At 46.3% G+C, this 25,359-nt stretch overlaps 1 protein-coding gene across 2 annotated transcripts in view; it reads right to left on the bottom strand.

The window, feature by feature from the left end:
• Laptm4b (lysosomal protein transmembrane 4 beta) overlaps positions 1-24,578 on the bottom strand; it is a 43,110-nt gene extending 18,532 nt beyond the window's left edge. The window contains exons 1-2 of one of the 2 annotated variants that reach the window (XM_039079227.2): positions 23,702-24,578; positions 5,175-5,286 (exon numbers count right to left, since the gene is read on the bottom strand). In XM_039079227.2, the coding sequence (XP_038935155.1) occupies positions 5,175-5,286; positions 23,702-23,806 (217 nt within the window). In that variant the 5' untranslated portion in view covers positions 23,807-24,578. The remainder of the gene's footprint in view (positions 1-5,174; positions 5,287-23,701) is intronic. The other variant, NM_001013174.1, reaches the window with a different exon arrangement.
• Positions 24,579-25,359: the final 781 nt, after the last annotated feature.

Raw genomic sequence — 25,359 nt, 5'->3', positions numbered from 1 at the left:
GTATACATTTACCCAATTATCTTCAAAAGTCTAAAGAAATTAATCAAAATCTATTAGATGTACAAAATGTAGTCAAGATACCAAGTATGCCAACTACAGAACATGACTTAAAAGATATATAGATAAATTAATTCACAGCTGAGACCCAAGGGACAGTTAATCTGCACCTGATCCATTCCAGTCCTCAGGTCTTTTGATATGAAAAATCTATAAATTAAAAATATACAATTAGTATTTCTTTAGCAGAAATGTCTAAAAGCTAGATGTTAAAGAAAATGCCTTTATTTTCTTTACCCCCTAGTTTGATCATCTACCAGATCCCCTGAGAAGTATGACATGGCAACGAAATAAATCTGTGTTCTGTCTGTCAAGGCAACATCCTCAGTCAGATCGCTGCCAGCATGCAGAGACAGCAACATGAGCTGGGTTACAGCGTGGTGAGGAGAATGCTCTGCCTAGCATGTGCAAGGTCCAGGGTTTGATCTCCATTTAACAGCTTAAAGCCAAGCATGGCGGTGAATACCTGTAGCAGGAGAATCAGAAGTTCAAGGTTATCCTAGGCTACAGATTCAAGGTCATTGTTAGATAGATATGTAAGATCTCTGTCTCTCTTACACACACACACACACACACACACACACACACACACACACACACACACACACACACACACACACACACACGAGTCTTTAAAAAGGAGGTGGAGAACTGTCTGCTCTTCCACAAGTCCTGAATTTAATCCCCAGCAACCACATGGTGGCTTATGACCATCTGAATTGGGATGTGATGCCCTCTTCTGGTATGCAGGTGTACATGCATGCAGATAGGGCACTCATACTTAAATAAATAAATCTTAGAGTTTAAAAAAGAAAAGTTAAAAAAAAATGGGGTGGTGATGGAGGACACCTTTGACCCCAACACTCAAGAAGTAGAGGCAGGAGGATCTCTGAATTTGAGGTCAGCCTGGTCTACATAGTAAGGATTCCAGGACAGCCAGAGCTATATGGGAAAAAAACAAAAACAAACAAACAAACAAAAAACAAAAACACACACACAAACAAAAGTTTATGTTCATGGGTGTTTTGCTTGCATGTATATGTGTACTGTATGTACAAAAGGCCACATGTAGCTCCAGAGGCCAGAAGAAGGCATCAAACCCTCTAAAAGTGGAGTTAGATAACAAATATTGCTGAGAAACAAACCCAGAGCCTCAGTAAGCAGCAAGTGCTTTAAAGCAGGGCTTCTAACTGGCCATTTCACCCTACCAAAAAGCTCTATTAACTTGCAGACTTTTCAATCACAATTATGGAACTGACTGAACCAAGTCTCAAGGACTATTTAATTCCATCTATGCCTGTTGGTACTATGACGTCTAACCTACAAACATAGTGTCCCACCCACCTTTGTAGTACTGAGGACCAAAAGCAGAGCCTCGTGTATACTCTGGCAAAGCAGTGAGCTTTGTTCTCAGCCTCGTGTTTGGAAACAAGCCTTATTAGGTAGTTGCCCAGGCAAGCGCCAATCCTCACCGCTCCGAAAAGCTATGATTAGAGGTCTGAGCCTCCGGGCCCAGCTGACCTAGCATCTTATTTTAAAAAGTCAATCAACATACAGAAACATTAAGAGGAAACACGTATTTTTAAAAGATTCAAATGGGGATAGAGAGATGGCTCAGCGGTTAAGAGCACTGACTGCTCTTCCAGAGGTCCCAAGTTCAAATCCCAGCAACCACATGGTGGCTCACGACCATATGTAATGAGATCTGATGCCCTCTTCTGGTGTGTCTGAAGACAGCCACAGTGTACTTATATATAATAAATAAATCTTTAAAAGAATCACACGAATACCTACTCTCCTGTACCTTTGTAGGCACATAATATTCAATTCTTCCTCCAGTTAGTCTTGTCCCCCTGTCCCAGCTCATGTGACCCATCTCATGTTGTCCAACACCCCTCTTTGGGACAGGGCTTCTCTTGGCTGTTCTGCAACTCAGAGATCCCCCTGCCTCTGCCTCTCAAGTGCCAGGATTAAAGGCACGTGCCAGCTTCACCCTGCTTAAATAATTCTTAATAGCAACTATATGCTACTCATTCAATCTTTTCAAATGTGTGGTGTGGAACATGTGCAAAACCTCACACACGCTATAATACTCAGGACTTGACAAAATAATTATTGTTTCAGTCTGAAGTACCAGCAAGCCTCTCATCAGACAGTGTGTTTGGCCAGCTTGGCCCTGATAAGTTCAAAGTATACAAATTACTAAGTCCTGGATCACAGTGCTACCATTTAAATTTCCCAATTACCTTAGAAAAAGACTCCTATGTCTGGAAACGGGGAAAGAAAATGTATCTTTATAGGTCAATCAGACAAGAGGCTAGCAGATCTCTGTGAGCTCCAGGCTAGACAGAGCTACAGTGAAACCATCTCAAAACAGAACAATTAGGAACTGTAGAGAGATTCCATTTGTATCTGACAAGGTCTCAGTCTGTAAGATATCAGGACCTTGACTGTTTGTCTATTGTTTCTTTGTATGTCTGTCTTTTTGGAGGTCTTCCACAGCTCAAAGCTGGCCTTGAACTTGTTATGCAGCTCAAGAGTAGCTGGAATTTCTGATTCTTCTGCTTCAGCCTCCCACTGAAGATTTATTACACACACACACAGACACACACAGACACACACACACAGACACACACACAGACACACAGACACACACACAGACACACACACAGACACACACACAGACACACACACAGACACACACACACAGACACACACACACAGACACACAGACACAGACACACACACACACACAGACACACACACACACACACACACACACACACACACACACACACACACACACACACACACACACACACAGTGTAGCTGTCTTCAGACACACCAGAAGAGGCATCAGATCCCTTTACAAGATGGCTGTGAGCCACCATGTGGGCGCTGGGAATTGAACTCACTGCTGAGCCATCTCTCTAGCCAGACTCTGGATTCTTAATATGAAATGGTAGAAGATGGGTGTGGTGTGCAGCTCTGCCTGAGCCCTTTAGAACTCTATTCTAGGACTTTGTCCTCCTTCCTCTGTCTCTGCCCTTCCCCCACCCAGGGCAAACAGATAACTCAATCCACACCTTTCCTTGAGGAATCGGTGGGACTCTTTTCTTTCTTTTTTTTTTTTTTTTTTTTGGTTCTTTTTTTTTTCCGGAGCTGGGGACCGAGCCCAGGGCCTTGCGCTTCCTAGGTAAGCGCTCTACCACTGAGCTAAATCCCCAGCCCCCAGGTGGGACTCTTTTCTATGTGTCTATTTACACTAACTCCCACGGCTCTATCTACAGACCCAGACAGTGAGGGTTTAGCTGAGCAGTCACTACAGACCCCATCCTAGGCCTTTTCACAGCCTTTCTGTGTTAGATTTCGCCACTTCTTCTGCTTCTCAAGGGGCTCTGAGGCCGCTCAGGCAGGGCCGTTCAGACTGAGCCCTTCTGTCTTTGGAGCCTGCACACTTCCAATCGAAATCTGGTTCTCACCCTAAACGGGCTTCCATCTTCTTCCCCACTTCTCTTGCCTACGTGGACATGAGTCATCTTTGGCCGACCACTCACCAACTTCTTCTGTCCATACTCAGCCTCCGTTCCATCCGCAGTACCTCCTCTCAAGAGCAAAATGTCTGAGACTAGAATCCAAGCCACTTAACAGCAAACCACCCAGCTCTTCAGTCAACAGCAGGCAAAGGGGTTCTTACAACACACAGCAGTTTACACATTGACCTGCACACGTTTGTTTCACTGAGGATAAAATCCACAAAACCTGGGGCTGGAGAGATAACTCGGCAGTTAAGGGCACTGATCACTCTACCAAATGTCCTTGGTTTGACTCACAAAGCATCTGTAAGTCTAGTTCCGGGGGATTCGGTATCTTCTTCCTCTGTCCTCCAGCACTTGTAGCACACAGATACATGTGCAAGCAAACCCATACATAGTAAAAAAGGCAAAAGACAAACAACAAAACCTACAACACCCACTACTCTTTCAACTTCTTGTAATTTCTCAAAACCGAATCTCTGCAGCTCGAGCCAAGCCTCCAAAACCATTTTGCCTCCACACTTTCCTTTTTCTTTTTAAATCAATTTATTTATTTTATATAAGTAAATACACTATCACTGTCTTCAGAAACACCAGAAGAGGGCACCAGATCTCATTACAGATGGTTGTGAGCCACCATGTGGTTGCTGGGAATTGAACTCAGGACCTCTGAAGAGCAGTCAGTGCTCTTAACCGCTGAGCCATCTCTCCAGCCCCAAGCTACACTTTCTTAAACTCTTATAAAGGTCTACAATGCTGATCATCAGTTTGCCCACCAGTTTGCCCAACCTGCCCTCTGTGGTCTTGATTAGCTCTGCCTCTTAGCCAAGACCCAGCAGGACTGAGTAGACAAGGTCTGCACTAGAGCTATGACTGGGCTGGCCATCCATTTCCACTCCGCCTCAGGCCTGATTCCATTGCCTGGAAAGGCTCCCTTACAATTAACCAGCAATGATCACTTCCTGGAAGGAAGGCAGCTCCTGGAGCTATCAGATATCCAGAGAGAGACATGTAATCCTTTTCATCTTCTTTCCTGGTATTTCTTCACTCTCTTCTGCAAAAAGCCAAAGTCTATGGCAAAGCTGGGTATGACAGTATATAGGATCAGGAGTTCCAGGTCAGCCAAAGCCACATGAAACCCTGCCTCAAAAAGTCTGTTAGAAAGTGATAGTTTTTAAATGTATAAATTCCAGCTTGGCAGAGTAGCTCATGAACTGAGCACTTGGGGAGTGAAGGCAGGAGGGTCTGGAGGTTCAAGGTCACCCTAGGGTACGCAGTGAATATTGAGACAAATTTGAACTAAATATAATACATGACTCTCCCTTCCAAGAATGGGAAAAGGATACTCACATAAGATATGGAAAATTTACTATCTGATGCTCATTATGAGCACAGGGCATAGGGCAGCACGTAAGCATTTGCTGATTTGATTTGGAATGATGGAAAGAAAGAAAACAAAGTTAAAATAGCAGCTCAAATAGGCCCTTGCATCAATAATTTTAATTTAACCGGAAAGAGACAGTCAGACTCCTTGTCCTGAGGAATCCCAAAATATCGCCAGCTGTTATTTGGCGTACTTACTGGCATCGTCCATGAACTCAAATTCCCCTCCTAGTTCAGAGCCTGAAAAGTGATACTGATCGGGATCGGCCAGGGCACTCAGCAGGATCAACAGGACCACGGCATTGATGATCTGCAGAGGAAAAACGGATGTAAGACACACAGGGCAGAGTCTCCCATCACCCATGCATGGTGCTGCAAGTCTGCAGCTGAGTAAGGGCAAAGGCTCCCTCCCAGGCAGAGGGCTCTGGTCAACTAAGCTGGGGAGAAGGCTCAGCTGGACAAGCATGAGGTCAGACCTCCAGAGTCCACTTAAAAAGTGCAATGGTGGGGGCTGGAGATGGCTCAGTGGTTAAGAGCGCCCGACTGCTCTTCCAGAGGTCCTGGGTTCAATTCCCAGCAACCACATGGTGGCTCATAATCATCTGTAATGGGGATCTGATGCCCTCTTCTGGTGCGTACTCATGTATAATAAATAGCAAATCTTTAAAAAACAAAAACATAAAAAGTGCAAGGGTGGATCGGTGACATAGATAAAGGCACTTGTCATCAAACCTGATTATCAATGAGTTCAATCCCCACAACTCACATGGAGGGAGAATCAACGCTTCCAAGTTGTACTCGTATGTGCACCTACACAGATACATGCACATACACACAGTGCAGTGTCGTGTGGCCATAATCACAGTACAGGGAGCATGGTGAAGCACGGGGGATGGGCAGGTCCCTGAAATGTACTAGCCAGCCAACAGGTGCACGCGCACGAACACACACAAGGCCAGAAGCTGTTAAAAGCACTATCGCCACCCGCCCACCCCAGTATCTGACTTCTGGTGAGGACGGTGTCCTTCAAACCCAGCACACCCACATGGAGGTGATCCGTAGCCCATGTCTCCCACCTCTACCCATCCCTTCCTGTGTGCCTCTTAGGAGTGTACCACACACTGTGATTAAAAGGGACAGTGCTCAGCCGTAACAGTAAGCACTTAATAAGTGAACTCCTGAAGCCTACAAATCCTAATTAATTAGAGCAATGCAAAATAATCCCCACTGGGAGAAAACCGAGACTCAGAAGTTAAAAACACTGCTCAAAAATCATGGACTGGAGAAAGGAAACTTGACTCAGAGACTTAAATGGCAAACCTAGCCTTCATGTCTGCCACTCATGTGTGGGACTTCATTATCCGGGCTCATCTCCCGACACCCCTCCCAAGTTCATTAATGTGAACGTGCTGTCTACTCTTCTCAAAATGGAGAGAAAGGCCTTTTACTAACCAGAGGCACATCCCATTACTTGGAAGTACTTACTACAGAAGAGATTCAGAGACAACTATTTGGTAAACACCCACCACAGAATTTTCAACACGACCACCTCAAGAGATTGTTTCAGAACTGTTGTATCACTTGGATTTCATTTTCCAAATGGTCAGAGGTAGCCTGATGAGAACAATTCCCTCACAGAATACATACACATGCATGATTACTTTAAATAGATACAAGAATGAGGTCAAGGGTGTGGGCTCTCCCACAGCCCAGGTTGGCCTCGAACTTACTATCCCCACCTTCGGAGTGCTACAAGCTCTTAAATTACTGGAGCACAACCACCATGTCTGGTGTATGGTGCTGGGGAGCAACGTCCTGGTCACTGACCTTCATCTCAGCCCTGATTTAAAAAAACATTTTAGGCTCTCACTATGCAGCTTTGATAGTTTGAAACTCACATGTAGCCAGGCTGGTGTGGCCTGAAACTCAGATCTGCCTCTTCTCCCTCTCTGAGCTACGGTTAAAGATATGTGATACACGCTGATGAACTAGTCGGTTTCCTGACATGGTTATTAATAGTAACATTTCTTCTTTTTCTCTAAAGAGCCAAGATAACTCACAAGACACTTGGATGGTATGGCTGACAAACTTCATGTGGAGGAAGTTGGTGACACCCATGGAGAGATAAGGGCTGTGAGACTGCACAGCACGGAGGAGAGGAACACCAACCATAAGCAATGGAACTGACCCCGAGAGAGCTAGAAACAGCCATTAGCCAATGACCAATTAAGCCAACTAAGGGTATGAGGCAGAAACATTATTTTGGTTATCACGTGTGGACCATGGTCAGAGCCACAGTCTCAGAAGTGATGCTAAAAAGATGTAGGGATTGGGGGGCGCAGGGGGCAACCTGGAGACAGTAACTCCTGACACCAGGGTGAGAGCCTGAAGGTTGAGGGCTGTTTGCAGGATGGTGGAGATCCCTGAAGGCCAGGGCCAGAATTAGGGGTGTGTAACACGGTCAGAGCCTCTCTAAGGTGAGCCCTCTCTGAATGCTCAGGAAGATTAGGTTTTAGCGTCTTTCACTCTCACATCTCTGTAAGAATGTCACACCATGTTATCTGCAGTGGTCTTAGGTGCTTGGTATGGCAGTAGGGTGGCACCAGAGACAGGATCCTTAGAGACAAAACAGAGATGAAAACAAGGGAGGGGCGAGGGAGGGAAGCAAGCAAGACCGACCGACTCAGCGTGGGTGAGAAGGTATCTTGTCACTGCCAGGATGGTTGGGACGGTCACTGCCAGGAATGATGGTTGGGACCATCTTCGCTGCTACAAGTTCCTCCACCTGTCCTGTCACCTGCTCCACCCAGCTTCTAACCCTCCTCAGTCCTGGCACCCCTGCCTGCCCTGTTTCTGATAGCATAACTAGCGCATTTCTGCCCTTCCCTCTTGGTCTCCTCTTGAGGGTTTCACAATACTTCTGCTGATTTAACTTAACTCCTCCCTCCCTAGTATTCCCCACTGCATTGACAATTACACTCGCCAAACCTTCAAGGCTGAGGCCTCTGTATCCCAGGGTCAGCCCAGGAGCTGCAGCCTCCAAGTGTACCCCTGAACATTGTGCTGTAATTCAGATATCAATCAGTGGTTGGGGTTGGTGAGCGGCTCAAGAGGTAGAGGGAGTACTTGCATCAAGACCTGATGAGATGATTTGATCCCTGGCAGGAAAGAACTGACTCCTGATTTGTCCTCTGACATACACACACACACACACACACACACACACACACACACACACACACAATTAACACACACACACATATACCATACCACAGATACACAGAAATTTTTTAAATTTTTTTTCTTTGGAGGGACAAGGTCTTACTACGCAGCTCTGGCTGGCCTAAAACTCAAAGACCCACCTGCCTCTTGAGTGTTATTCTTTTAGTTCTTTTTTTTTTTTTTTTTTTTTCGGAGCTGGGGACCGAACCCAGGGCCTTGCGCTTCCTAGGTAAGCGCTCTACCACTGAGCTAAATCCCCAGCCCCGAGTGTTATTCTTTTAAAAAAATGTGGTAAGCTTCTTGCACATCCAAATGACTGCCAACAACAGTATAACAAAAAACAACAAAACAAACCACTACTCTCGCCTCAAAGGGCTAAAATAGTGTATTCTGGAGTGCCCCAGATTCCGTGCTCTACTTCCACATAAGCTGGTGTAACATCAGGTAGGTGGCACAGAAAACGGGAATCCCAGCAACAAGCCTCAGATGGTGAGAGCATTCTTAGCCTTTGGTTGGTGGGAGCCTGGGGTTTGTACATTCCAACTACCTCATAGTTCTGGAGATACGAGGTCTCATGCAAAGGCGGGTAATAAGCAGCTATTATGGGGCTAAAGATGGCCCTGGCCTTACAACATTCCAGGCGGCTCACATCCCTGAGGTGTAAACAGAGAGCCAATCTCTCAGGCGGCTTGTGGAAGGTGTGGCTCTTTCCAGCTCTCCCCACAAGACTGCTGCTTTTCTGAGAGCTGAGACCTTTCTGAAGAATCAGTAGGACTTGCCTTCTCTGTATTCACTCAACAGCTGCACAGGGCTTTAGCACCACCGATGGAATGAACGCAGGAATGTCCATGAGGAGTTGGGGCAACACAAAAAGGTGGGGCAATAGTTGTTAAGGCAACTAACAAACACAGTCAGATGAAGAGGCCAAATACAAGCTAAAGGCCTGAGAACACCAAGAACTTCCTGAAAGAGAATACAGAAGCCATTAGATCATCAGTTCTGACCAAGTACAAATAAGAACCATGACAAGTGCAAAGACTTGCCAGGAGTGTAATGGCCACAGCTAATCTCCATGCAAAAGACCCAGTAGACACACCCCTGCTTTCGGTTTTCCTGCTTGTATTTGGGCTGTGTCTTTCAGTGATGTGAGTACCAACAGTTCCTGTGCTGTCAACACCTTTTTCCTTGATCTTAATTAATTACTTAAGTGGTGTGTTAGGCCCTTGTACATTCTCTAGAGACCCGAAATGCTTTCAGCCTTAAATCATGTGGCAGATCTCAAACAAGCTTGTAGCCAGCACCTACAGCACCATCAAGAACTGTCAGCAGGGGAGGGTGGCAATGGGGGGAGGATGGGGAGGGGAACACCCATAAAGAAGGGGAGGGGAGGGGGTTAGGGGGATGTTGGCCCGGAAACCGGAAAGGGAATAACACTTAAAATGTAAATAAGAAATACATAAGTTAATTAAAAAAAAACAAAAATAAAAAACTGTCAGCAGATGGTTTGGCTACTATCTTTTGGGCCTCCTGGTTCTGCTCTCGCCTCCCCACTCCCTCCTCACAGGACTCAGGGGCATGCCCACTCTGGACTCTCCCAGATGCCCCTGCCTCTGATGATGCCTCTCTTTTATCCACAATAAGCTTTCTCCTCTACCATTAAAGAAACCAACATAACCCCTGAGCTGGCAGCTCAAGACCCTCAGTAAAGCAAGGCATGTGCTGCTGTGGCCTTTGATTCCAGAGGTACAGGCACCGGCAATTGCTCAGTGCAAGACTAACAAAACCAATATGCAAAGGCCGTAGAAACAATTCCAACCAATTCCTCTGAACAGACTTGGTTGAGCTCTGGTCATCACTCTTACTTAGGCTGAGTCATCTTTATATACACTCAAAATGCAGGACTCGAAATGGATGAGGTGGTGCATACCTTTAAAAAGAAAAAAAAAAGGCCAAGACCATGTAATTAACAAGAAATATAATGGAGAGTTCCAGGGAACCCAGCACCCTCTGCAAGTGGTACATAGATGGACATGCAGCCAAGATACCCGTGCACTTGATAAAAATAAATATTTGCAGATAAGAAAGGTAGTTTTTAAAATATACTAGGCAGTGGACAGAAGCAAAGGATGCCCCCCACCTCCACCCCCAGCAAAGGCGAGAACAATACCTGACAGTCTTCTTAAGAGATCTATGCTTTGGAAGGAAGTAGTCACATTTATACCATGTAACTTTGATTCTATGCATGTGACGAGGCATCTAAAACCACTGGGACCTATGACCTCCCCAGGTACAGGCTTTTGTTTTGGCTTGCAATTCCAGACGTGAACTCCCTCTTGGAGAGCAGGCCTTAAATCAAATGGAAACACGGCTGTTGGTCCTACCCACAACAGTGGGGCTGCTACTGCACACGCAGACGCGTCCTGTCTGCAGTGTTGGTATTCTGCATGCAGGGTCCACAGCCAAGCAGGAATGCTGCTGACAGTTCTCCACTAGCACCCTATCCAGCCCCCTCCGGCACCAGGAAAGCCAGCCAGCAGGATGGTCCTTCAGGCCCAGCTTAAATCCTTATGTCCTGTAATCTCACCCTGCATGCACAGGATCTTCAGCGATAGGGTCTTCCTGCCTAGGTCTGGCATATAACCAACAGCAGTAGCAATAGCCTTTACATTTTGCGGGGGAGCTCGGGGTTTTCCCTTGCTAACAACAGACAGGAGATCTCTGGGAGTGTCCCTTTCCACTCCTATAGGGAAACTTTCAGGTTTTTTCCTTTCAGTTTACCCAGCCACAGGATGGCTGTTGACAGGCGGAAGAACCATCGTACCTGGATCTTTCCAAATCTGCATCACTCCGGGCTGGTTATATGTCACTAGTAACAAAACCTTTTCCAGGGAAGGGCAGGACGAGGTAACATCCTGAACCACCTACCCAAAACAAATGGTGGTGTTATAAAGAAACTCTTGGTGAGTGAGGCACCCTGAATGTCTGCTGTCATGTATTCTGAGCGAGTGCCAGGTGACCCCAGAGGCTCACAACTAAGACACTCAAGTGGAACATAAGCAAGGCCTGGATCTAAGGCAGGGTTGAATGGACAGGAAAGGTTCCATCCACTTGTATCAGTTGCTTCCTCCGAAGGCCAAGGCTAGGTAGAAAACCTGAACAGGAGGCTTTAATTGGTTTTCTCTAATCCTCAGTCTTTCTCTCTGAGCCATTTCCACAGCCTGGAGCCCTTCTGCAGAGCCTTGCTACAGGCGAACTGCTCAGACCTACTCAGTGACATAACCCGCTCTCCCTTGGGGCACCTGCTGGGTCCCTGGATCAGATGGCCCTGGGTTGACACTATGGCTGTGGCTATCACTGTTGACTTTCAATCCACCACACCCTGGCTGGGCAAACCATCTCTACGCCTAGAACATAACAACCTTTTGCTGGGGAGCAATGCACCCTCCTTAGTCTTAATCTGGGGGATAATTACTACCCCTGGACCTCTATCACTGATGGCTTCCCGCTCAGGCTTTAAAGCCTCCCAGCAGCTCCTCAGCAGGTTGGTGGCTTTCCATCAGTTTTTCCCTTAGCAACTCCAGCTAAATATAAATCGTGGCACATTTGTTGTCACAGTGACCAAGACAAACGTCTTCCTCTTTGTCACTCTTATCTCCTCTAGGATGCTCTCTCACTCTACGGGTTATCTTCACGTGCTGGTCCAAGTCACTAAGACCTACCGAAGCCTTTCCTATCTTGCCCCACAGACCGACTCAACAAAGCCCTGAAGCTTTACACCAACCTCAAGGCTGGATCTGCCTTTCCATTAACTCCTCTGGGAACACGGTTCTCTCTGGCCCAATGAACTGGGGTTCAAACACAACTTCTCTTATTCCCAGCTCCCTCAATAGCATCATCCTCCTCCTTTATGGCCCTCAAGCCCCTGCTATTTGTGGAAACCTCAGATGGAGAGAGCCAAGTGTTCCTAATGGCTCCAATGCCACAAGGCACTGCCTTCTGTTTCAGGTTATGCAGCCTTTGCCTTAGGATTAAGTTAACTCGGGTTTTTCTGCCTCCACAGCAGTCAGGCTAATCCCAGATTCTCCCCTGTCCACAGCCTCACAAGCCATGAGACAGCTTCACTTATTGCTTGTTTAAAGGTATTTCTCAATCCCAGAGTTCCTGATCATCCCAGTTTCTTGCTGCATGCTGGATTACAGATTTTTCCCTCTTTTTCTACTAAAGGCTAGCCTTAAGAAGTATCTCTTGGGGGCTGGAGAGATGGCTCAGCGGTTAAGAGCACCCGACTGCTCTTCCAGAGGTCATGAGTTCAATTCCCAGCAACCACATGGTGGCTCACAACCATCTGTAAAGAGATCTGATGCCCTCTTCTGGTGTATCTGAAGACAGCTACAGTGTACTTATATATAATAAATAAATAAATCTTTAAAAAAAAAAGTATCTCTTATCATTTTTACCATCTGTCATTCTATAATCCAATTTACTTGTCAAGTCCTCTATTTACATAGAGGAGGAACCGAGCAACATCGGCCTTTCTTGTTGCAATTGCCCCTTTAGATAAACCAAGTTCTTGCTGGCCACCATCTCAGCCTACACTGCTGCTTGCCAAGAGCTGATCACTGTGCTCTAAATCTCAAAGGCTGCAAAATTTAACCTAAGTGCTGTTGGGGTGTTTGTATCCACGTAGCAGACATCACTCTCAATCAGGCATGCTGTCCCATAGCACACAGATAAAGACTGCCATCTCAGAATTCCTCTTATTGATACTCCTAATCCTGATAGATTACCTTAGCTACATGTCTCACTACCACAAAGGCACACTAACATACACTGTACAGCAGAGGGCCCTATCAGAATTTTCTCTGCTGATGCCCCCCACTCAGGCCTCAGCCTACCCATTGTCAGGATCCTCCCCAACTCACTCACTCCTCCTAACTCATACTGAGTTCTGTTGGGTAACAAAACATATTGTGTAACAGCACACAGGCCTACTCACCACAGATAGGGAACCTACAACAGACCACAGTATGGATACCACCAAAGACCAACTTGGTGAACCATGAGTTTTATTGAGGTTGCTTATAGGAGTAGAAATGATTCAAAAGATAAAGATGCATCACCAAGGCCCACCCCAGCCTGGTGACAGCTCACAAAAGGGGGAAACCTGGAACACACTTCATGGCCTGCAGGTACTCAACAGGCCTGAGAGAATACTTTCCAAGAGACTCTGGTCTAAACTTCCAGGAAGCTCAGCTGAGCTGGTTTCTGCATCTTCCAGGCAGCTGGTCTGGTCTCAGAGTCTTCACTGCGCAGCTTGTCTCCAGAGTCTTCTTTGCACCTCAATTAACTACTCTGAAAGCAACTCTGTCTTTATTACATAAAATGGTAGGGAGGGGCCTAGAGAATCTGGTCGATTTCAGGAACTTCCTAAAGTTGATCTCAGTTGTTTACCTTCCTGTTTAAAGGGCTTCCCTGCAGGATGGAATGTTTCGATTTCTGAGGAAACTGTTATACAACAGGGTGACCCTAAGAAACTTAGAAGTAAGAATTCCCTTGGAGAGCAGGTTGGCCTAGCAGCAGACCTGGAGACACAGCTCAGTGCAGATGGTTGTAGGAGCATGAGGAGTTTTTCTACAAACTCCTTGGGTCAAGTTGGGATCCTTGACTTTCCAGCAGAAAAGAATTTCATTGTGAGCAAGTATCAAGGAAAGTTGGTATTTATTAAGAAGAGGTTTTAAGGGGCTGGAGAGGTGGCTCAGCAGTTAAGAACACAGGCTGCTCTTCCAGAGGTCCTGAGTTCAAATCTCAGCAACCACATGGTGGTTCACAACCATCTGTAATGGAATCCAATGTGTTCTTCTGGTGTGCATGAAGTCAAGGTACTCATAGACATAAAATAAATAAGTCTTAAAAAAAAAAAGAGGGGTTGGGGATTTAGCTCAGTGGTAGAGCGCTTGCCTAGCAGGCGCAAGGCCCTGGGTTCGATCCCCAGCTTCGGAAAATCCCAACCCCCCTTCTTCTTGATAAGTAGAGATATCCTGAATGTAATCAGAATCCGAGAGGAGCCTGAACTAGGAACAACTGGAGCTGCAAAAGGAGACTCACATACAGTTATAAACCAGTTTCCGCAAGAGTCCAAGAAGACTGCAGGTTTGTGGAAAGAAGGGAGAAATGCCTTCAGCCTCTGGATACATGCTGAAATTCATTCTCTGTGGCCAAGAAGCTTCACCTGGAACTAAGGTAGAAGTTTTTTTTCCTACTCATGTCCCCCAAATTTCCCCTCACTTCCCACCTTGCAGCTGGCCGGAGCCAAATATGATGGTGAGCAGTGCCCACCACACACCAGGTGAGCCAGGGCTGGCTTCTCTACCTCAGAAGGGCCCACAGGTCCCACCCCACAACTCTAGGAATTAGAATAACCAGGTGGCAGCAGCTTTCCCTACCAGAGGGGGCTCTCCTTCCTTACAGAGGAAAGCAGGACTGAGGCAATTCTGAACTTCTTACCGGGCACAGAAATAAGACAGACTACCCAAAGAGTGAGAGAAACAGAATGGAGACCTCACAAAGGGTCGTACAGGAGGCGAACTCATCTTTTACTCCCTGTTAGCAGACAGATCCTGCTGGCCTACCCTCAGGGACTTAGCATAGGTCATGACCTGCCTCCTCTACCAGGCGTTATAGACAAGTGGTCAGATAAGACCCTCTGCCTCCCCAGCCCCTTCTCTGTTCCAGCATTTGTTTACCCTGTCCTTGTCTCTCTCATTGTCTATTTCTCTCCTCTGTGGTCCCTCTCCCTCTCTGCCCTTTTTCTCTTTCCTCATGGCTCTGCCTGTCTACATGCCCACCCTGCTCCTCTGCCCCTTCCCCAGGCCCTCACTCCTCTCCCTTCCCCCAGTTAGCCTATACCAGGTATGCCATAACTTCTCAGGGACACACCTCGACCCATTAAATTTCATCAACATCCTGGGATGGAGAACTGGTCCTTTAGTCCTAGAGATCTGTAAACTCATTAGTAAATTTGATTCACCAGGCCCCTGATGAACTGAATTCCACCATCAGAGTTGGTGTCGTCTACAGGAAAGGAGTACACAGGCTAAGGGCAGACTTCATGTCAGTGACAGTTCTGTTCCACTGTATTGATACCGTGGTGTGCTGGTTTCACATTACATGAGTTCACCGGGAGTGAAATCTGGCATTCAATTTCAGGGCACAGATAAGCTATCTCCAGAAAGGCGGACAGCTCGCACTAGTAGGAAGGCTAATTGTGATGCAGTCCCTCTGGCCTGACCTGGCCTAATTTTAGCTGGGGACCTGAATATGGGGATCCCTACCTGAAATACTGTGTTAGAAACAAATATGGCTCACAACAAGAGCCCTGACTCTGAGCCATGCCACTTGCTGGCTTTTGTCTTGTCTTTTCTGTCAACTACATGGCCAAGGGCAGCATGGAGTGAGAATGTTCCCCCTTCCCAGTTACAGCCCAGACTGCAAATAAATCCACTTGGTGGTAGAGGGGGGGCATGGCACACCTTTAACCTTAGCACTTGGGAGGCCAGCCTGATCTACAGAGTTCCAGGACAGCCAAGGCTATACAGAGAAAACTTTATAAACTGCTATTTGCCTGTGGGCCGCCTCTGTCTCCAATCTATCCAGGTGTCCTCTGTCCCTCTTCGTGTTCCTTTCCTCTTCTCCCTTGTCCTCTATGCCCTGTCTTAGTTTTAGTCCCTGCCCTTTGTTCCTCTGGAGCAAGTAACTTTGTGCTGAGAACTTCGTCTGATACCAGCCCCTTCATACACTGAATCAATCTCTTTTCTCCTCTTGCTAACTGGCACATTGGTGGCCAAGCCTGGCTTCTAACAAGACTGCCAGAGCCCAGGAGAGATGTGAACCCAAAGTCATGCCTTCCTTTCCCATCCATAGCACCTCCATTTTTGCCAGCACCAGGCCCTCCATAGTGATCACCCTACAAATAAAGACCCCATGCCCAACGCCACTGCCTCACCAAACCTGCACTGTGGAAGCAGCTGGCCATGTCATCTTGGAGGCCAAAAGTTTTAAGAGTCCCTGGTGCCAAAACCTACTTTACCCAACTGAAACCGGGATGTTTATGAGACATTCTGAGAAGGAACAACAATTCCCAGATCCGTTGGCTTCAACTGCCACGGGAATAGAGTTCCCTCTGCCTTAACCCCTAGACAGAAAAGTACCCCAATGCTGACAAGTTATTTTTCCATTGTTCTGTCTCCGGGTCCCAGCTCTAGAAGGGGAGTTAACTTTGAAATGACCTTTTTTGGGTTGTTTTTACTTTCTGCAGCTTTTTTGGGAAACCAACCTTGGCTCAGTTAATATTCTATTTTACAGAATCAAGTGCTATCTGATTCTACGCTCACAAGCAGAGTCAAGGGTTTAGAAACAAGGTCAACAGGATGGTTCAGCAGAGCGGCACCTGCCAAACCCACCTGAGTGGAAGGAGACAAGGTTGCCCCTAAAGCTGTCCTCGGACTTCCACAGGCGCCCTACTGAACACATGTGCACACAAAGGAAGTAAACATATTTCTTAATTTATAAACAGGGCTGGAGGGATGGCTCTGTGGTCAAGAATACTGCCTGCACTTCAGAGAAGCCAAGCTCAGTTCTTAACACCTACATGATGATGGTTTACAACCTCCAGTTCCAGGGGCTCTGACAACCTCTTCTGGCCTCCACAGGCATTGAACACATAGGGAGCAGAGACACACATGCAGGCAAACAGAAAACAGAAAAACTTCAAAAACTAATGAACTAAAAACGCATGAACAACATAGTTGCTGTAAACCTTCCCTTGACCCCTCAGGTTGTCTCCGGCTGAGAGGCACCCCTGGAAAGCTGTAACTGCAAAGAGAAACCCTCAAAGTTGGGTTTTACATTTTTTATTTTACTTTACCAAAAAAAAATGTTTAAGGTTTACTTTATGTGTATAAATTGGAACTGGACTTATGGACAGATGGTTGTGAACCACCCTGTGGATACTGGCAACTAAACCCGAATGCTTTTAACATCTCCAACGCAGATTTATTTTCAGGGTGAATGCATGTCTGTCTGTCTGTCTTCTGTATTTGGGGGTGGGGGATTTTCTTCAAGTAAAATAAGAACCAGTTCAAGCCTTTAATCCCAGCACTCGGGAAGGAGGGAGAGGCAGGCAGATCTCTGAGTTTAAGGCCAGCCTGGTCTACAGAGTTCTAAGCAGGACTACACAGAGAAAAAAAAAAACCTGTCTTAGAAGGTGGAGGTGGGTGTAGTGAATCCACTGCTCTTCAACAATTTCCAAAGTTCCAAAAGCTCTAGAAAGCCAAGGAATCAGGAAAAAGAGAAAGAGAAAGTGAGTTAAACTGCTAGAGCATCAGTCAATCCCCAGCACCAACTCATAAACAATAAAATGGTGCCCAGTGGCGTGGGGATGCATGCCTGCCATCTAACCATTTGGATGGAGGCAGAATCAGGTGGCCAAGGTCATCCTGGGCTACACGTGGAGTTGTCCCAGGCTAGCCTGATACATGATGCTTGTCTTAGAATACAAAATGCTGTGGCTGAGATGCCCAGGCAATCAAAAGAATGGGTTGCTCTTTCAGAAGACCAACATTTACATACATGTCACACACACACACACACACACACACACACACACACACACACACACACAAATCTTAAAAGAGAGAGGGGGGATTAAAAAAAAAAGCTGCCCAAAAGGGAGTAGAATGGATGGAAAGGAGAATGGAAAGGGGAATTCTGGCCTCTTCCTCCTAGTACATGAGATTCAAAGTTGACAAAACAAATTATAAGAATTTTGTTTTGTTTTTCAACATAATATACTTTGCAATGTAGAACCCGCTTTAATCAAGTTAATACCAGGTATTCTGTTAGATATGCTTAAAGGGGTTGTGGAAATTTGATAATGACAAGCAGCTTTAAGAGCAACCTTTTGTTTTTGTCCAGATTGCCTTTAAAATATCCTTACAGAGGCTGGAGAAATGGCTCGGCAGTTAGAGCACTAGCCGCTCTTGTAAAGGACCTGGGTTCAATTCCCAGCAACCACATGACCGCTCACAACCATCTACAATTCCAGTTCCAGGGGACCAGATAGGTAGCCTCTGTGGGCATCAGACATTCAGGTGGCGCTCAGACATGCATGCACATAAAATGCACATTCGATAGATGTTCTAACAACTTACCATTAGGAAAACTACTCATAATGGGGAGTAAATAGATTCCAAGAGTTCCATTAAACAACTCTACCGGCTACTATTTTACAGAGCTGCCTTTGACTTTTAAAAGAGGGGGAGCAGCTAGAGGGGGATGTATATTTAAAAACAAAATAAAACAAAGCCATCCCAGTTGACTCAAATCAGAGAGTTAAAGGCTACATGACAACAGAGACGAACAGAAATCCTCCACCTGTATTCACTGTCAGCAAATGAGATGTGCCGGAAAGGAACCTGATATCTCACAGTTTAACATGCCCTCATCTGAGCTGCAGCCATCGGAAACACCTTGCCATTGTAATCTTCCCTAAGAGCTGGCTAGCCCATACCTGTACTCTCAGCACTTGGAAGACCGAGGAAGCAATATCTGATACAAGTTCAAAGCCAGCCTAAACCATATAATGAGTTCCAGACCAGCCAGGGCTACATACACAGAGTTAAATTCTATCTCAAAACAATTAAAAAAAAAATCCTATATACTATCACCCCTGTTCACAGCTCTTCAATGGTTCCCCCACTGCCGAGAGAACAAAAGTCCTGTCTCCTCGGCATGGCATTTCAATCGTTTACAGACTGAGCAGTAGACAATAAGAACTATGAGTACCATGGGTCAATCTATATATTGCCCTGGACCTACTGGCAGTCATATAATCTGGCATCTGGCAACAAACTATTAACCTTAAATGATCACACTGCCACCTATCAGGCCTAACTCGGGGTTGCTCTTACAGAACAGGATAGCTGGTTGCAGCCATGCCTTTTTGATCCCAGCACTCAGGAGGCAGAGGCAGGCAAACTCTAAGTTCGAGGCCAGCCTGATCTATAATGCAAGACCCAGGGCACCAGGGCTACCCAGAGAAACCCAGTCTCAAAACAACAACAACAACAACAACAACAACAACAACAACAACAACATGAATTAACAACAATACTAATAATACAAATACAATGAAAGGAAAATAAAGTTAAAGGGATACATGGAAGCCTGCTAAAAGCAATGCCAATTTCTTAGACAAAGTCAACAGTCAGAAGTCCTGAGTTCAAATCCCAGCAACCACATGGTGGCTCACAACCATCTGTAATGGGATCCGATGCCCTCTTCCAGTGTGTGAAGACAGTGACGGTGTACTCATATACATAAAATAAATAAATCTTTAAAAAAAATCAGACATGATATTACAGTAGTAAAGTGAGAGCTAATCAGAACATTCTCAGTAAGAGACATATGATGGGGGGTTGGGGATTTAGCTCAGTGGTAGAGCGCTTACTTAGGAAGCGCAAGGCCCTGGGTTCGTCCCCAGCTCCGAAAAAAAGAACCAAAAAAAAAAAAAGAGAGAGACATATGATGGTTAAGAGGAAGACCCAAACAGAAAAAAAAAAAAATCAACAAGGGTTGTAATAAAGAGTAAGGTGTCAGAAATGGACAGGGCTGGAGAAATGGCTCAGCACTTAAAAATACTTACTGCTCTTGGAAAAAAAAATAGGATTTGGTTCCCAGGACCCACCATAGGTCACAGCTATCCAGCGCCAGAGGACCCGTAACTGTAACCCTCTTCCGACCTCTGCGAACTACACGCACATGCATACATGCTGATGGACATTCACACACGTAACTTTTTAAAGTAAAACCAGAGGCATTGAGCTGGGGAGTCTAAATGGATGGCTTGAGGTTAGAGCATGGGAAACCTGGGCAGCGGAGGAGTACGGCAGAGTTCTCCAGTGCCTAAGTCTCGAATACAGTGGTTCAGCATTTGCCTAGAGCCTGGCAAACCTTTAGAACTCACGTTTAGCTTACTTAGAAGTAATACTATGCAGAAACAACATAATTACATAATTATACTGTATTATTTAATGAATGATGGACAGCATATGTTCATTACAGATGTGTCCCCAAACCCTTGAATACAGGGGGCCTATTATTCTGCTGTGACGGAAAGAGAGAATGTTCCAGAGTGTACAGCAATCAACGACATATTTCTTTCTTTCTTGAGGTTTTAATAGGCTGCTCTAACTCATAGCAATTCTCCTGGTTCAGTCTCTGGAGTGCTGAGAGTACAGGCACGAGCCCTCACACTCAGCTTAAAAAGCCTTTTTTTTTGGGGTGGGGAGGCGCGGATGCCAGCTCCTACCTCACAGAAAAGCTAAAACCACAGAGCTTCAAGGGAAAAGAAATTCTTTATAGCCTTTGATTTCATAGGACACAGAAAGTATTAACTTTGAAAGAAAAAGCTTCACAAATTGAACGTTTAAGCTTCTAATCAAAATGTCTCGTTAAGAAAATGAGGCCTGGTGTGGTGGTGCACACATTTAATCCCAGCACTTCAGAGGCAGAGGCGAGTGGATCCAAGTATGAGTCCAGCCTGGTCTACAAAGTGAGTTTCAGGACAGCCAAGGCTTCTACAGAGAAACCCTATCTCAGAAAGGAGGGAAGGTGGGAAGGGAGGGAGGGAGGGAGGGAGGGAGGGAAAGAAAGAAAAAGTGAACATGTAGAGCCACACGTAGTGACACGACTTTAATCTCATCAGCACTAGAGGCAGAGTTGGAGACCAGCCTGGTCTACATAGAAAGTTCCAGGATAGCAAGAGTAATTCAAGCAGTCTGGGACATTACAGTCACATAAACATATTTAACAAAATATTGGTATCCCAAGTACATAAAGAGTTTCTACAAATTAATGAGACAGCCCAATAAAAATTATAAGGCACGCAACTGGTTCATAAGCAAAGTCAAACACTTCGGCATCACTCTTCATGAGGTAAAGGCAAATTAAAGCAGGACTGCACTGTAAGCCACTTAAGACTGGCAGCACCAAATACTGTGGCCCACGAGACCATCAGTACTTCATACGCTAGTGCTTAACAGAACAAACTGGTACAACCAACCAGATTGGAAAACTGGCTAGCACTGGGTAAGTCAAACACACCTCACCCAGTGAGCAAAAGTTCCACCCACTGGAAATACAAACACATGTCTAGAAACAATATCTTACTTAAGGATGCTCAGAGCAGGGCTGGAGATGGCTCAATGGTGAAGAGCACTGACTGCTCTTCCACAGGTCCTGAGTTCAAATCACATGGTGGCTCACAACCATCTGTAATGAGATCCGATGCCCTCTTCTGGTGTGTCTGAAGACAGCTACAGTGCACTTATGTATAATTAAAAAAAGGGGGGGGGGGGTCGAGGATTTAGCTCAGTGGTCGAGCGCTTGCCTTGAATGTACATATAATAGCCCCAAACTAAAGACAGCTCAATCTCTGGGAAATGCACAAATAAGATGTGTACTTATAGAATTAGATAATGTTAAGCAGCTAAACATGAGCCAATCACAGACTCCAACACTAAGAAAATAAGTTACGCCTTCTAAGTGAAAGGAATAGGAATGAACTCAGGTGCACACAGGAAGACCCTGTCTGTTGAGCGATCTACCCTGACACACCGAATAGGACCAGGAAGAGGCAAAGAAAACCTTGTGGGGTTTCAGACCCTCTCTAGAGATATGGGCTGGTAATACTGCACATCCATTGTCAATGAACTGTACAAGGAACAAGTGAATCTCACATCTGTGAAGGGTAATTTAATACAGAAAAACTAATAGCTGAGTCAATGCTTTATTTCTGATAGTCAAGGCAAAACCTCAACATTTTAAAGAAAAACAGGACTATAGCATGAGCTGTAACCAGTGACTGAATAAACTGCAAGCTCCTAGCCTCCATTTCCATCCCTAAAGCAGTAATGAAAATTAACCTCACTAGAAATGTTTAAATCTAGCTTCCGGAACACAGTATATAGCATGCAGCCTTAGTAAAAAGTCAATACTAGTCAGTAAGCAGGGATGTGGAACAGCAATTGAAACTCGGTGATTTTTACTTGGACTAAGTCTGTTTTTGCCACACCAATACAGCATGGTTGGAGAACTGCCAACTACAGGGTTCGGGTGGGTTTATCTCTCCCTCCCGTAGATCATGTAGTGCACTTTATTTGGGATCAGTCTACACTGGGCTCTATTTGAACAGCCGTCCACTCCTTTCCCATAAAACACTTTTCTTATACATGAACACGTGGCAGGCAAGATGGGGTGGGGAGGTGGGGTGTTGTAGGAAAGGTGTTTCCTTAGGCCTTAGACCCCCAACCACCTTGATCTTTTAAAATGAAATTTAAGGTCTTAGATAACCGATTTGTATTTAGAACGATTTGTATAAGAGAACCCCACCGCTGAACAAAATATTTTCGATAGTCTTGTGATTTCTGTACAGACGCTGAGTACCTGACCCTGGTTTCCTGTCTTCTTGGAAGCTACCACGAATTAGCTGAATTTCCAAATGCATATGCCACACAAAGGGAGGGTTCCTACAGGACAGGAAGCCTAAGGAGAGGTCTGCTTCTGTCACAGTGATACAGCACGGCTGGATGACTGCCAACAACAAGGCTCGAGTAGATTTATCTCTCCCGTAGTTCATGTAGTACATTTGCCTAATGCAGTGCCCTAGATTTTCGGGATTGCGTCCACCGAAGCACTTGCAAGCCTGCAGATCTGAACACTTCCAAGGAGGACACAGACATTTGTAGACGACTGTCTGCCCTGACCATCGATAAAAGCACTACCGGAGGCCACTTACCTCACTCCAACTATGGTTTTAAATTCCTGTAAATTCCCTGGCTTTGAGAAAAGTCGGGGTTGAGCCAATACATTAATGTTCAATCTACATTCACACTGCACAGCCAGAACCCGCACATACCGACAGTCTGTCGGAAAGCTTTTAGGGCTAAAAATTTCTTATTATGTGGCCATAATGAACCCAACTAAAGAAAACTTGAGACTATAAATAGCACAGTAACATCTCACGGAAGGGGAATGCATTGTTTAAAATGGCACGAGGCAGTTTACAATTCAATACTGTACATTATATTTTTTAAAACTATCAAAGGGAGCTAAGAATGTGTTCTGACTAAAAAAGTTTTATATGCCACTTCATTACCACTTTTAAAGACACGTCTTTGTCCTGCAGCGTTATTCACTGCCAACTAGCTCGGATTTAACTCGCTAAAATGATGTCACAAAATCCAAAATGCAGAGGAATCCGACTCAGTCCAAGGTTGCCAACCATCAACCAAGGGCAGGCCACAGGGCAAGATCCATCAAGCTAACTCGCAGCCCCAGAGAATCACCGTTTGTTCTCGATGCCAATGAGACCTTAAGAGCACCAACCTGAAGGACATTTTTTAAAAACACTACATTTCCCCGCCGTGCCTGTTTAGAGGGATCACCTGTCCTCGGGCAGAAACCTGAGTGGTTGTTAAGATGGCTTCTCCAAGCCAACTGGAACGCAGGCACACTGGGGTGCCTTCCCTGTGTAAGCTTTCAACAGGCATTTGCGGGAAAACTCTCTCGAGAGGAGCAAGAGCTTCCCAACCGTTTCTGCTCGGACCCGAACTCGCGAGGGCGAACGCTCACCAGCCGTGGTGCCGTACGGGGGTGAAAATGACCGGGCCGCACAACGCAGGGCCCCGTCCCCCCACCCCCAACACACACACACACACACACGGCCCCGCCACTGCAGCCCAGCTCTCCCCGAGAATTAACTTTCTAATAATACAACTTTAGGCGGATGATCGCCGGCGGCCCCCAGACCGAAGCCGACCTAGACTAAGCGACTTAGCGGTGCGGGGTGAGCGGCGCGAGTGGGGACCCCGGGGGCCGCCCTCCACGCCCGGCCGCGCTCACCAGGTACCAGATGCCCAACAGGATGGTGCCGGTGCGGACATGGCAGCACAGGCAGCAGCTGTGGGAATAGAACCGAGTCCAGGGCGCGACCATCTTCATAGCTCAGGCGCTCGCACAAGTTTGCGAGACCGTCTCTCTCTTTTCGTCCCGGGCTCCGCTCACACGGTCCGCTGCTCCAGCCCCTCTCCTTGGCGCCCCGACGCTCCGACCGCTCGCCCGACCCTTGGCTCCGCACTGCACCGAGAGCTACGAGTGGCCGCTGCGGCGGGACACTGGGCTCGAGGACCGCGGCGACGCGAGGGGGCGGGGGAGGAGAGGCCGAGGGTCACGTGGCCTGCCCGGGCTCGTGATGTCACCGCGGGCTCCAGCCAGCTGCGGGAGCTGGGAGCGCTGCGCCAAATAAATGCATGGTTGCTGGACCCTCAGGGAGGCTCCAGAGTTTTCCTCCGGAAATGGGGTGCCCCTTTGCTTGGTTTTCAGATTCATCCCAGCTGTGTTTGCCTCGCATCTAGCTTGCAGATAACCCGTGGGTGCTGTGCTAGGATTGTGGTTATCTTGCAAACTGGCGGAAGGAAGGAAAACTGTTTAGTATGATTATTCCAGTCAACTGCGGTACTTTGAACCACTGCGGAACCTGCAGAGAGTAATTTGTCTCAGCTTCCCAGCTCAATTACTCTGGTAGCAATCTTTTCCCAGAAAATAGAATGTGTGTCAAGGGCACCCTCACTGTGCTTCCCTGGCAGTTTTAATAATGACTGAAATTCTTTTTAAAAAAATCATCAAACAAATTACTGACAAGAGGTCTATGCAAGACACAATGCACGGCGGCGTTGAAAGAGCCCAGAAGACTGGGGGTGGGGTGGGGGGGTGTCTTCTTCCAGCTGCTGTTTTGTCTTCTTCCAGCTGTTTTTTGTCTTGAAGGATAGGATCCAAATTTAGCCTTTGAAGACCACAGTGATAGCTAAGAATCTCTGATAACTTAAAAGTTCATGTGAAACCCAACAGTGGTGGTGGTGCACACCTTGAATCCCAGCAGTCGGGAGGCTGAGGTAGGCCAGCCTGGTCTAAAGGGCAAATTCTAGGACAGCCGGAGCTGCACAGGCAAACCCTGTTTCAGGAAAAAGAAGAAGTGGAGGAGAGGGGGCGTGGGGGAAGAGCGACAAAAGGCCGAGTGAAAGTTTTTATTTCAGGGTTGGAAAAA

The sequence above is a fragment of the Rattus norvegicus genome, chromosome 7, assembly GCF_036323735.1.
Source record: "Rattus norvegicus strain BN/NHsdMcwi chromosome 7, GRCr8, whole genome shotgun sequence".
NCBI classification, from domain to species: Eukaryota; Metazoa; Chordata; class Mammalia; order Rodentia; family Muridae; genus Rattus; species Rattus norvegicus.
Note: the sequence above shows the minus strand (reverse complement) of the source record. Positions and strands in the feature narration are given on the sequence as shown.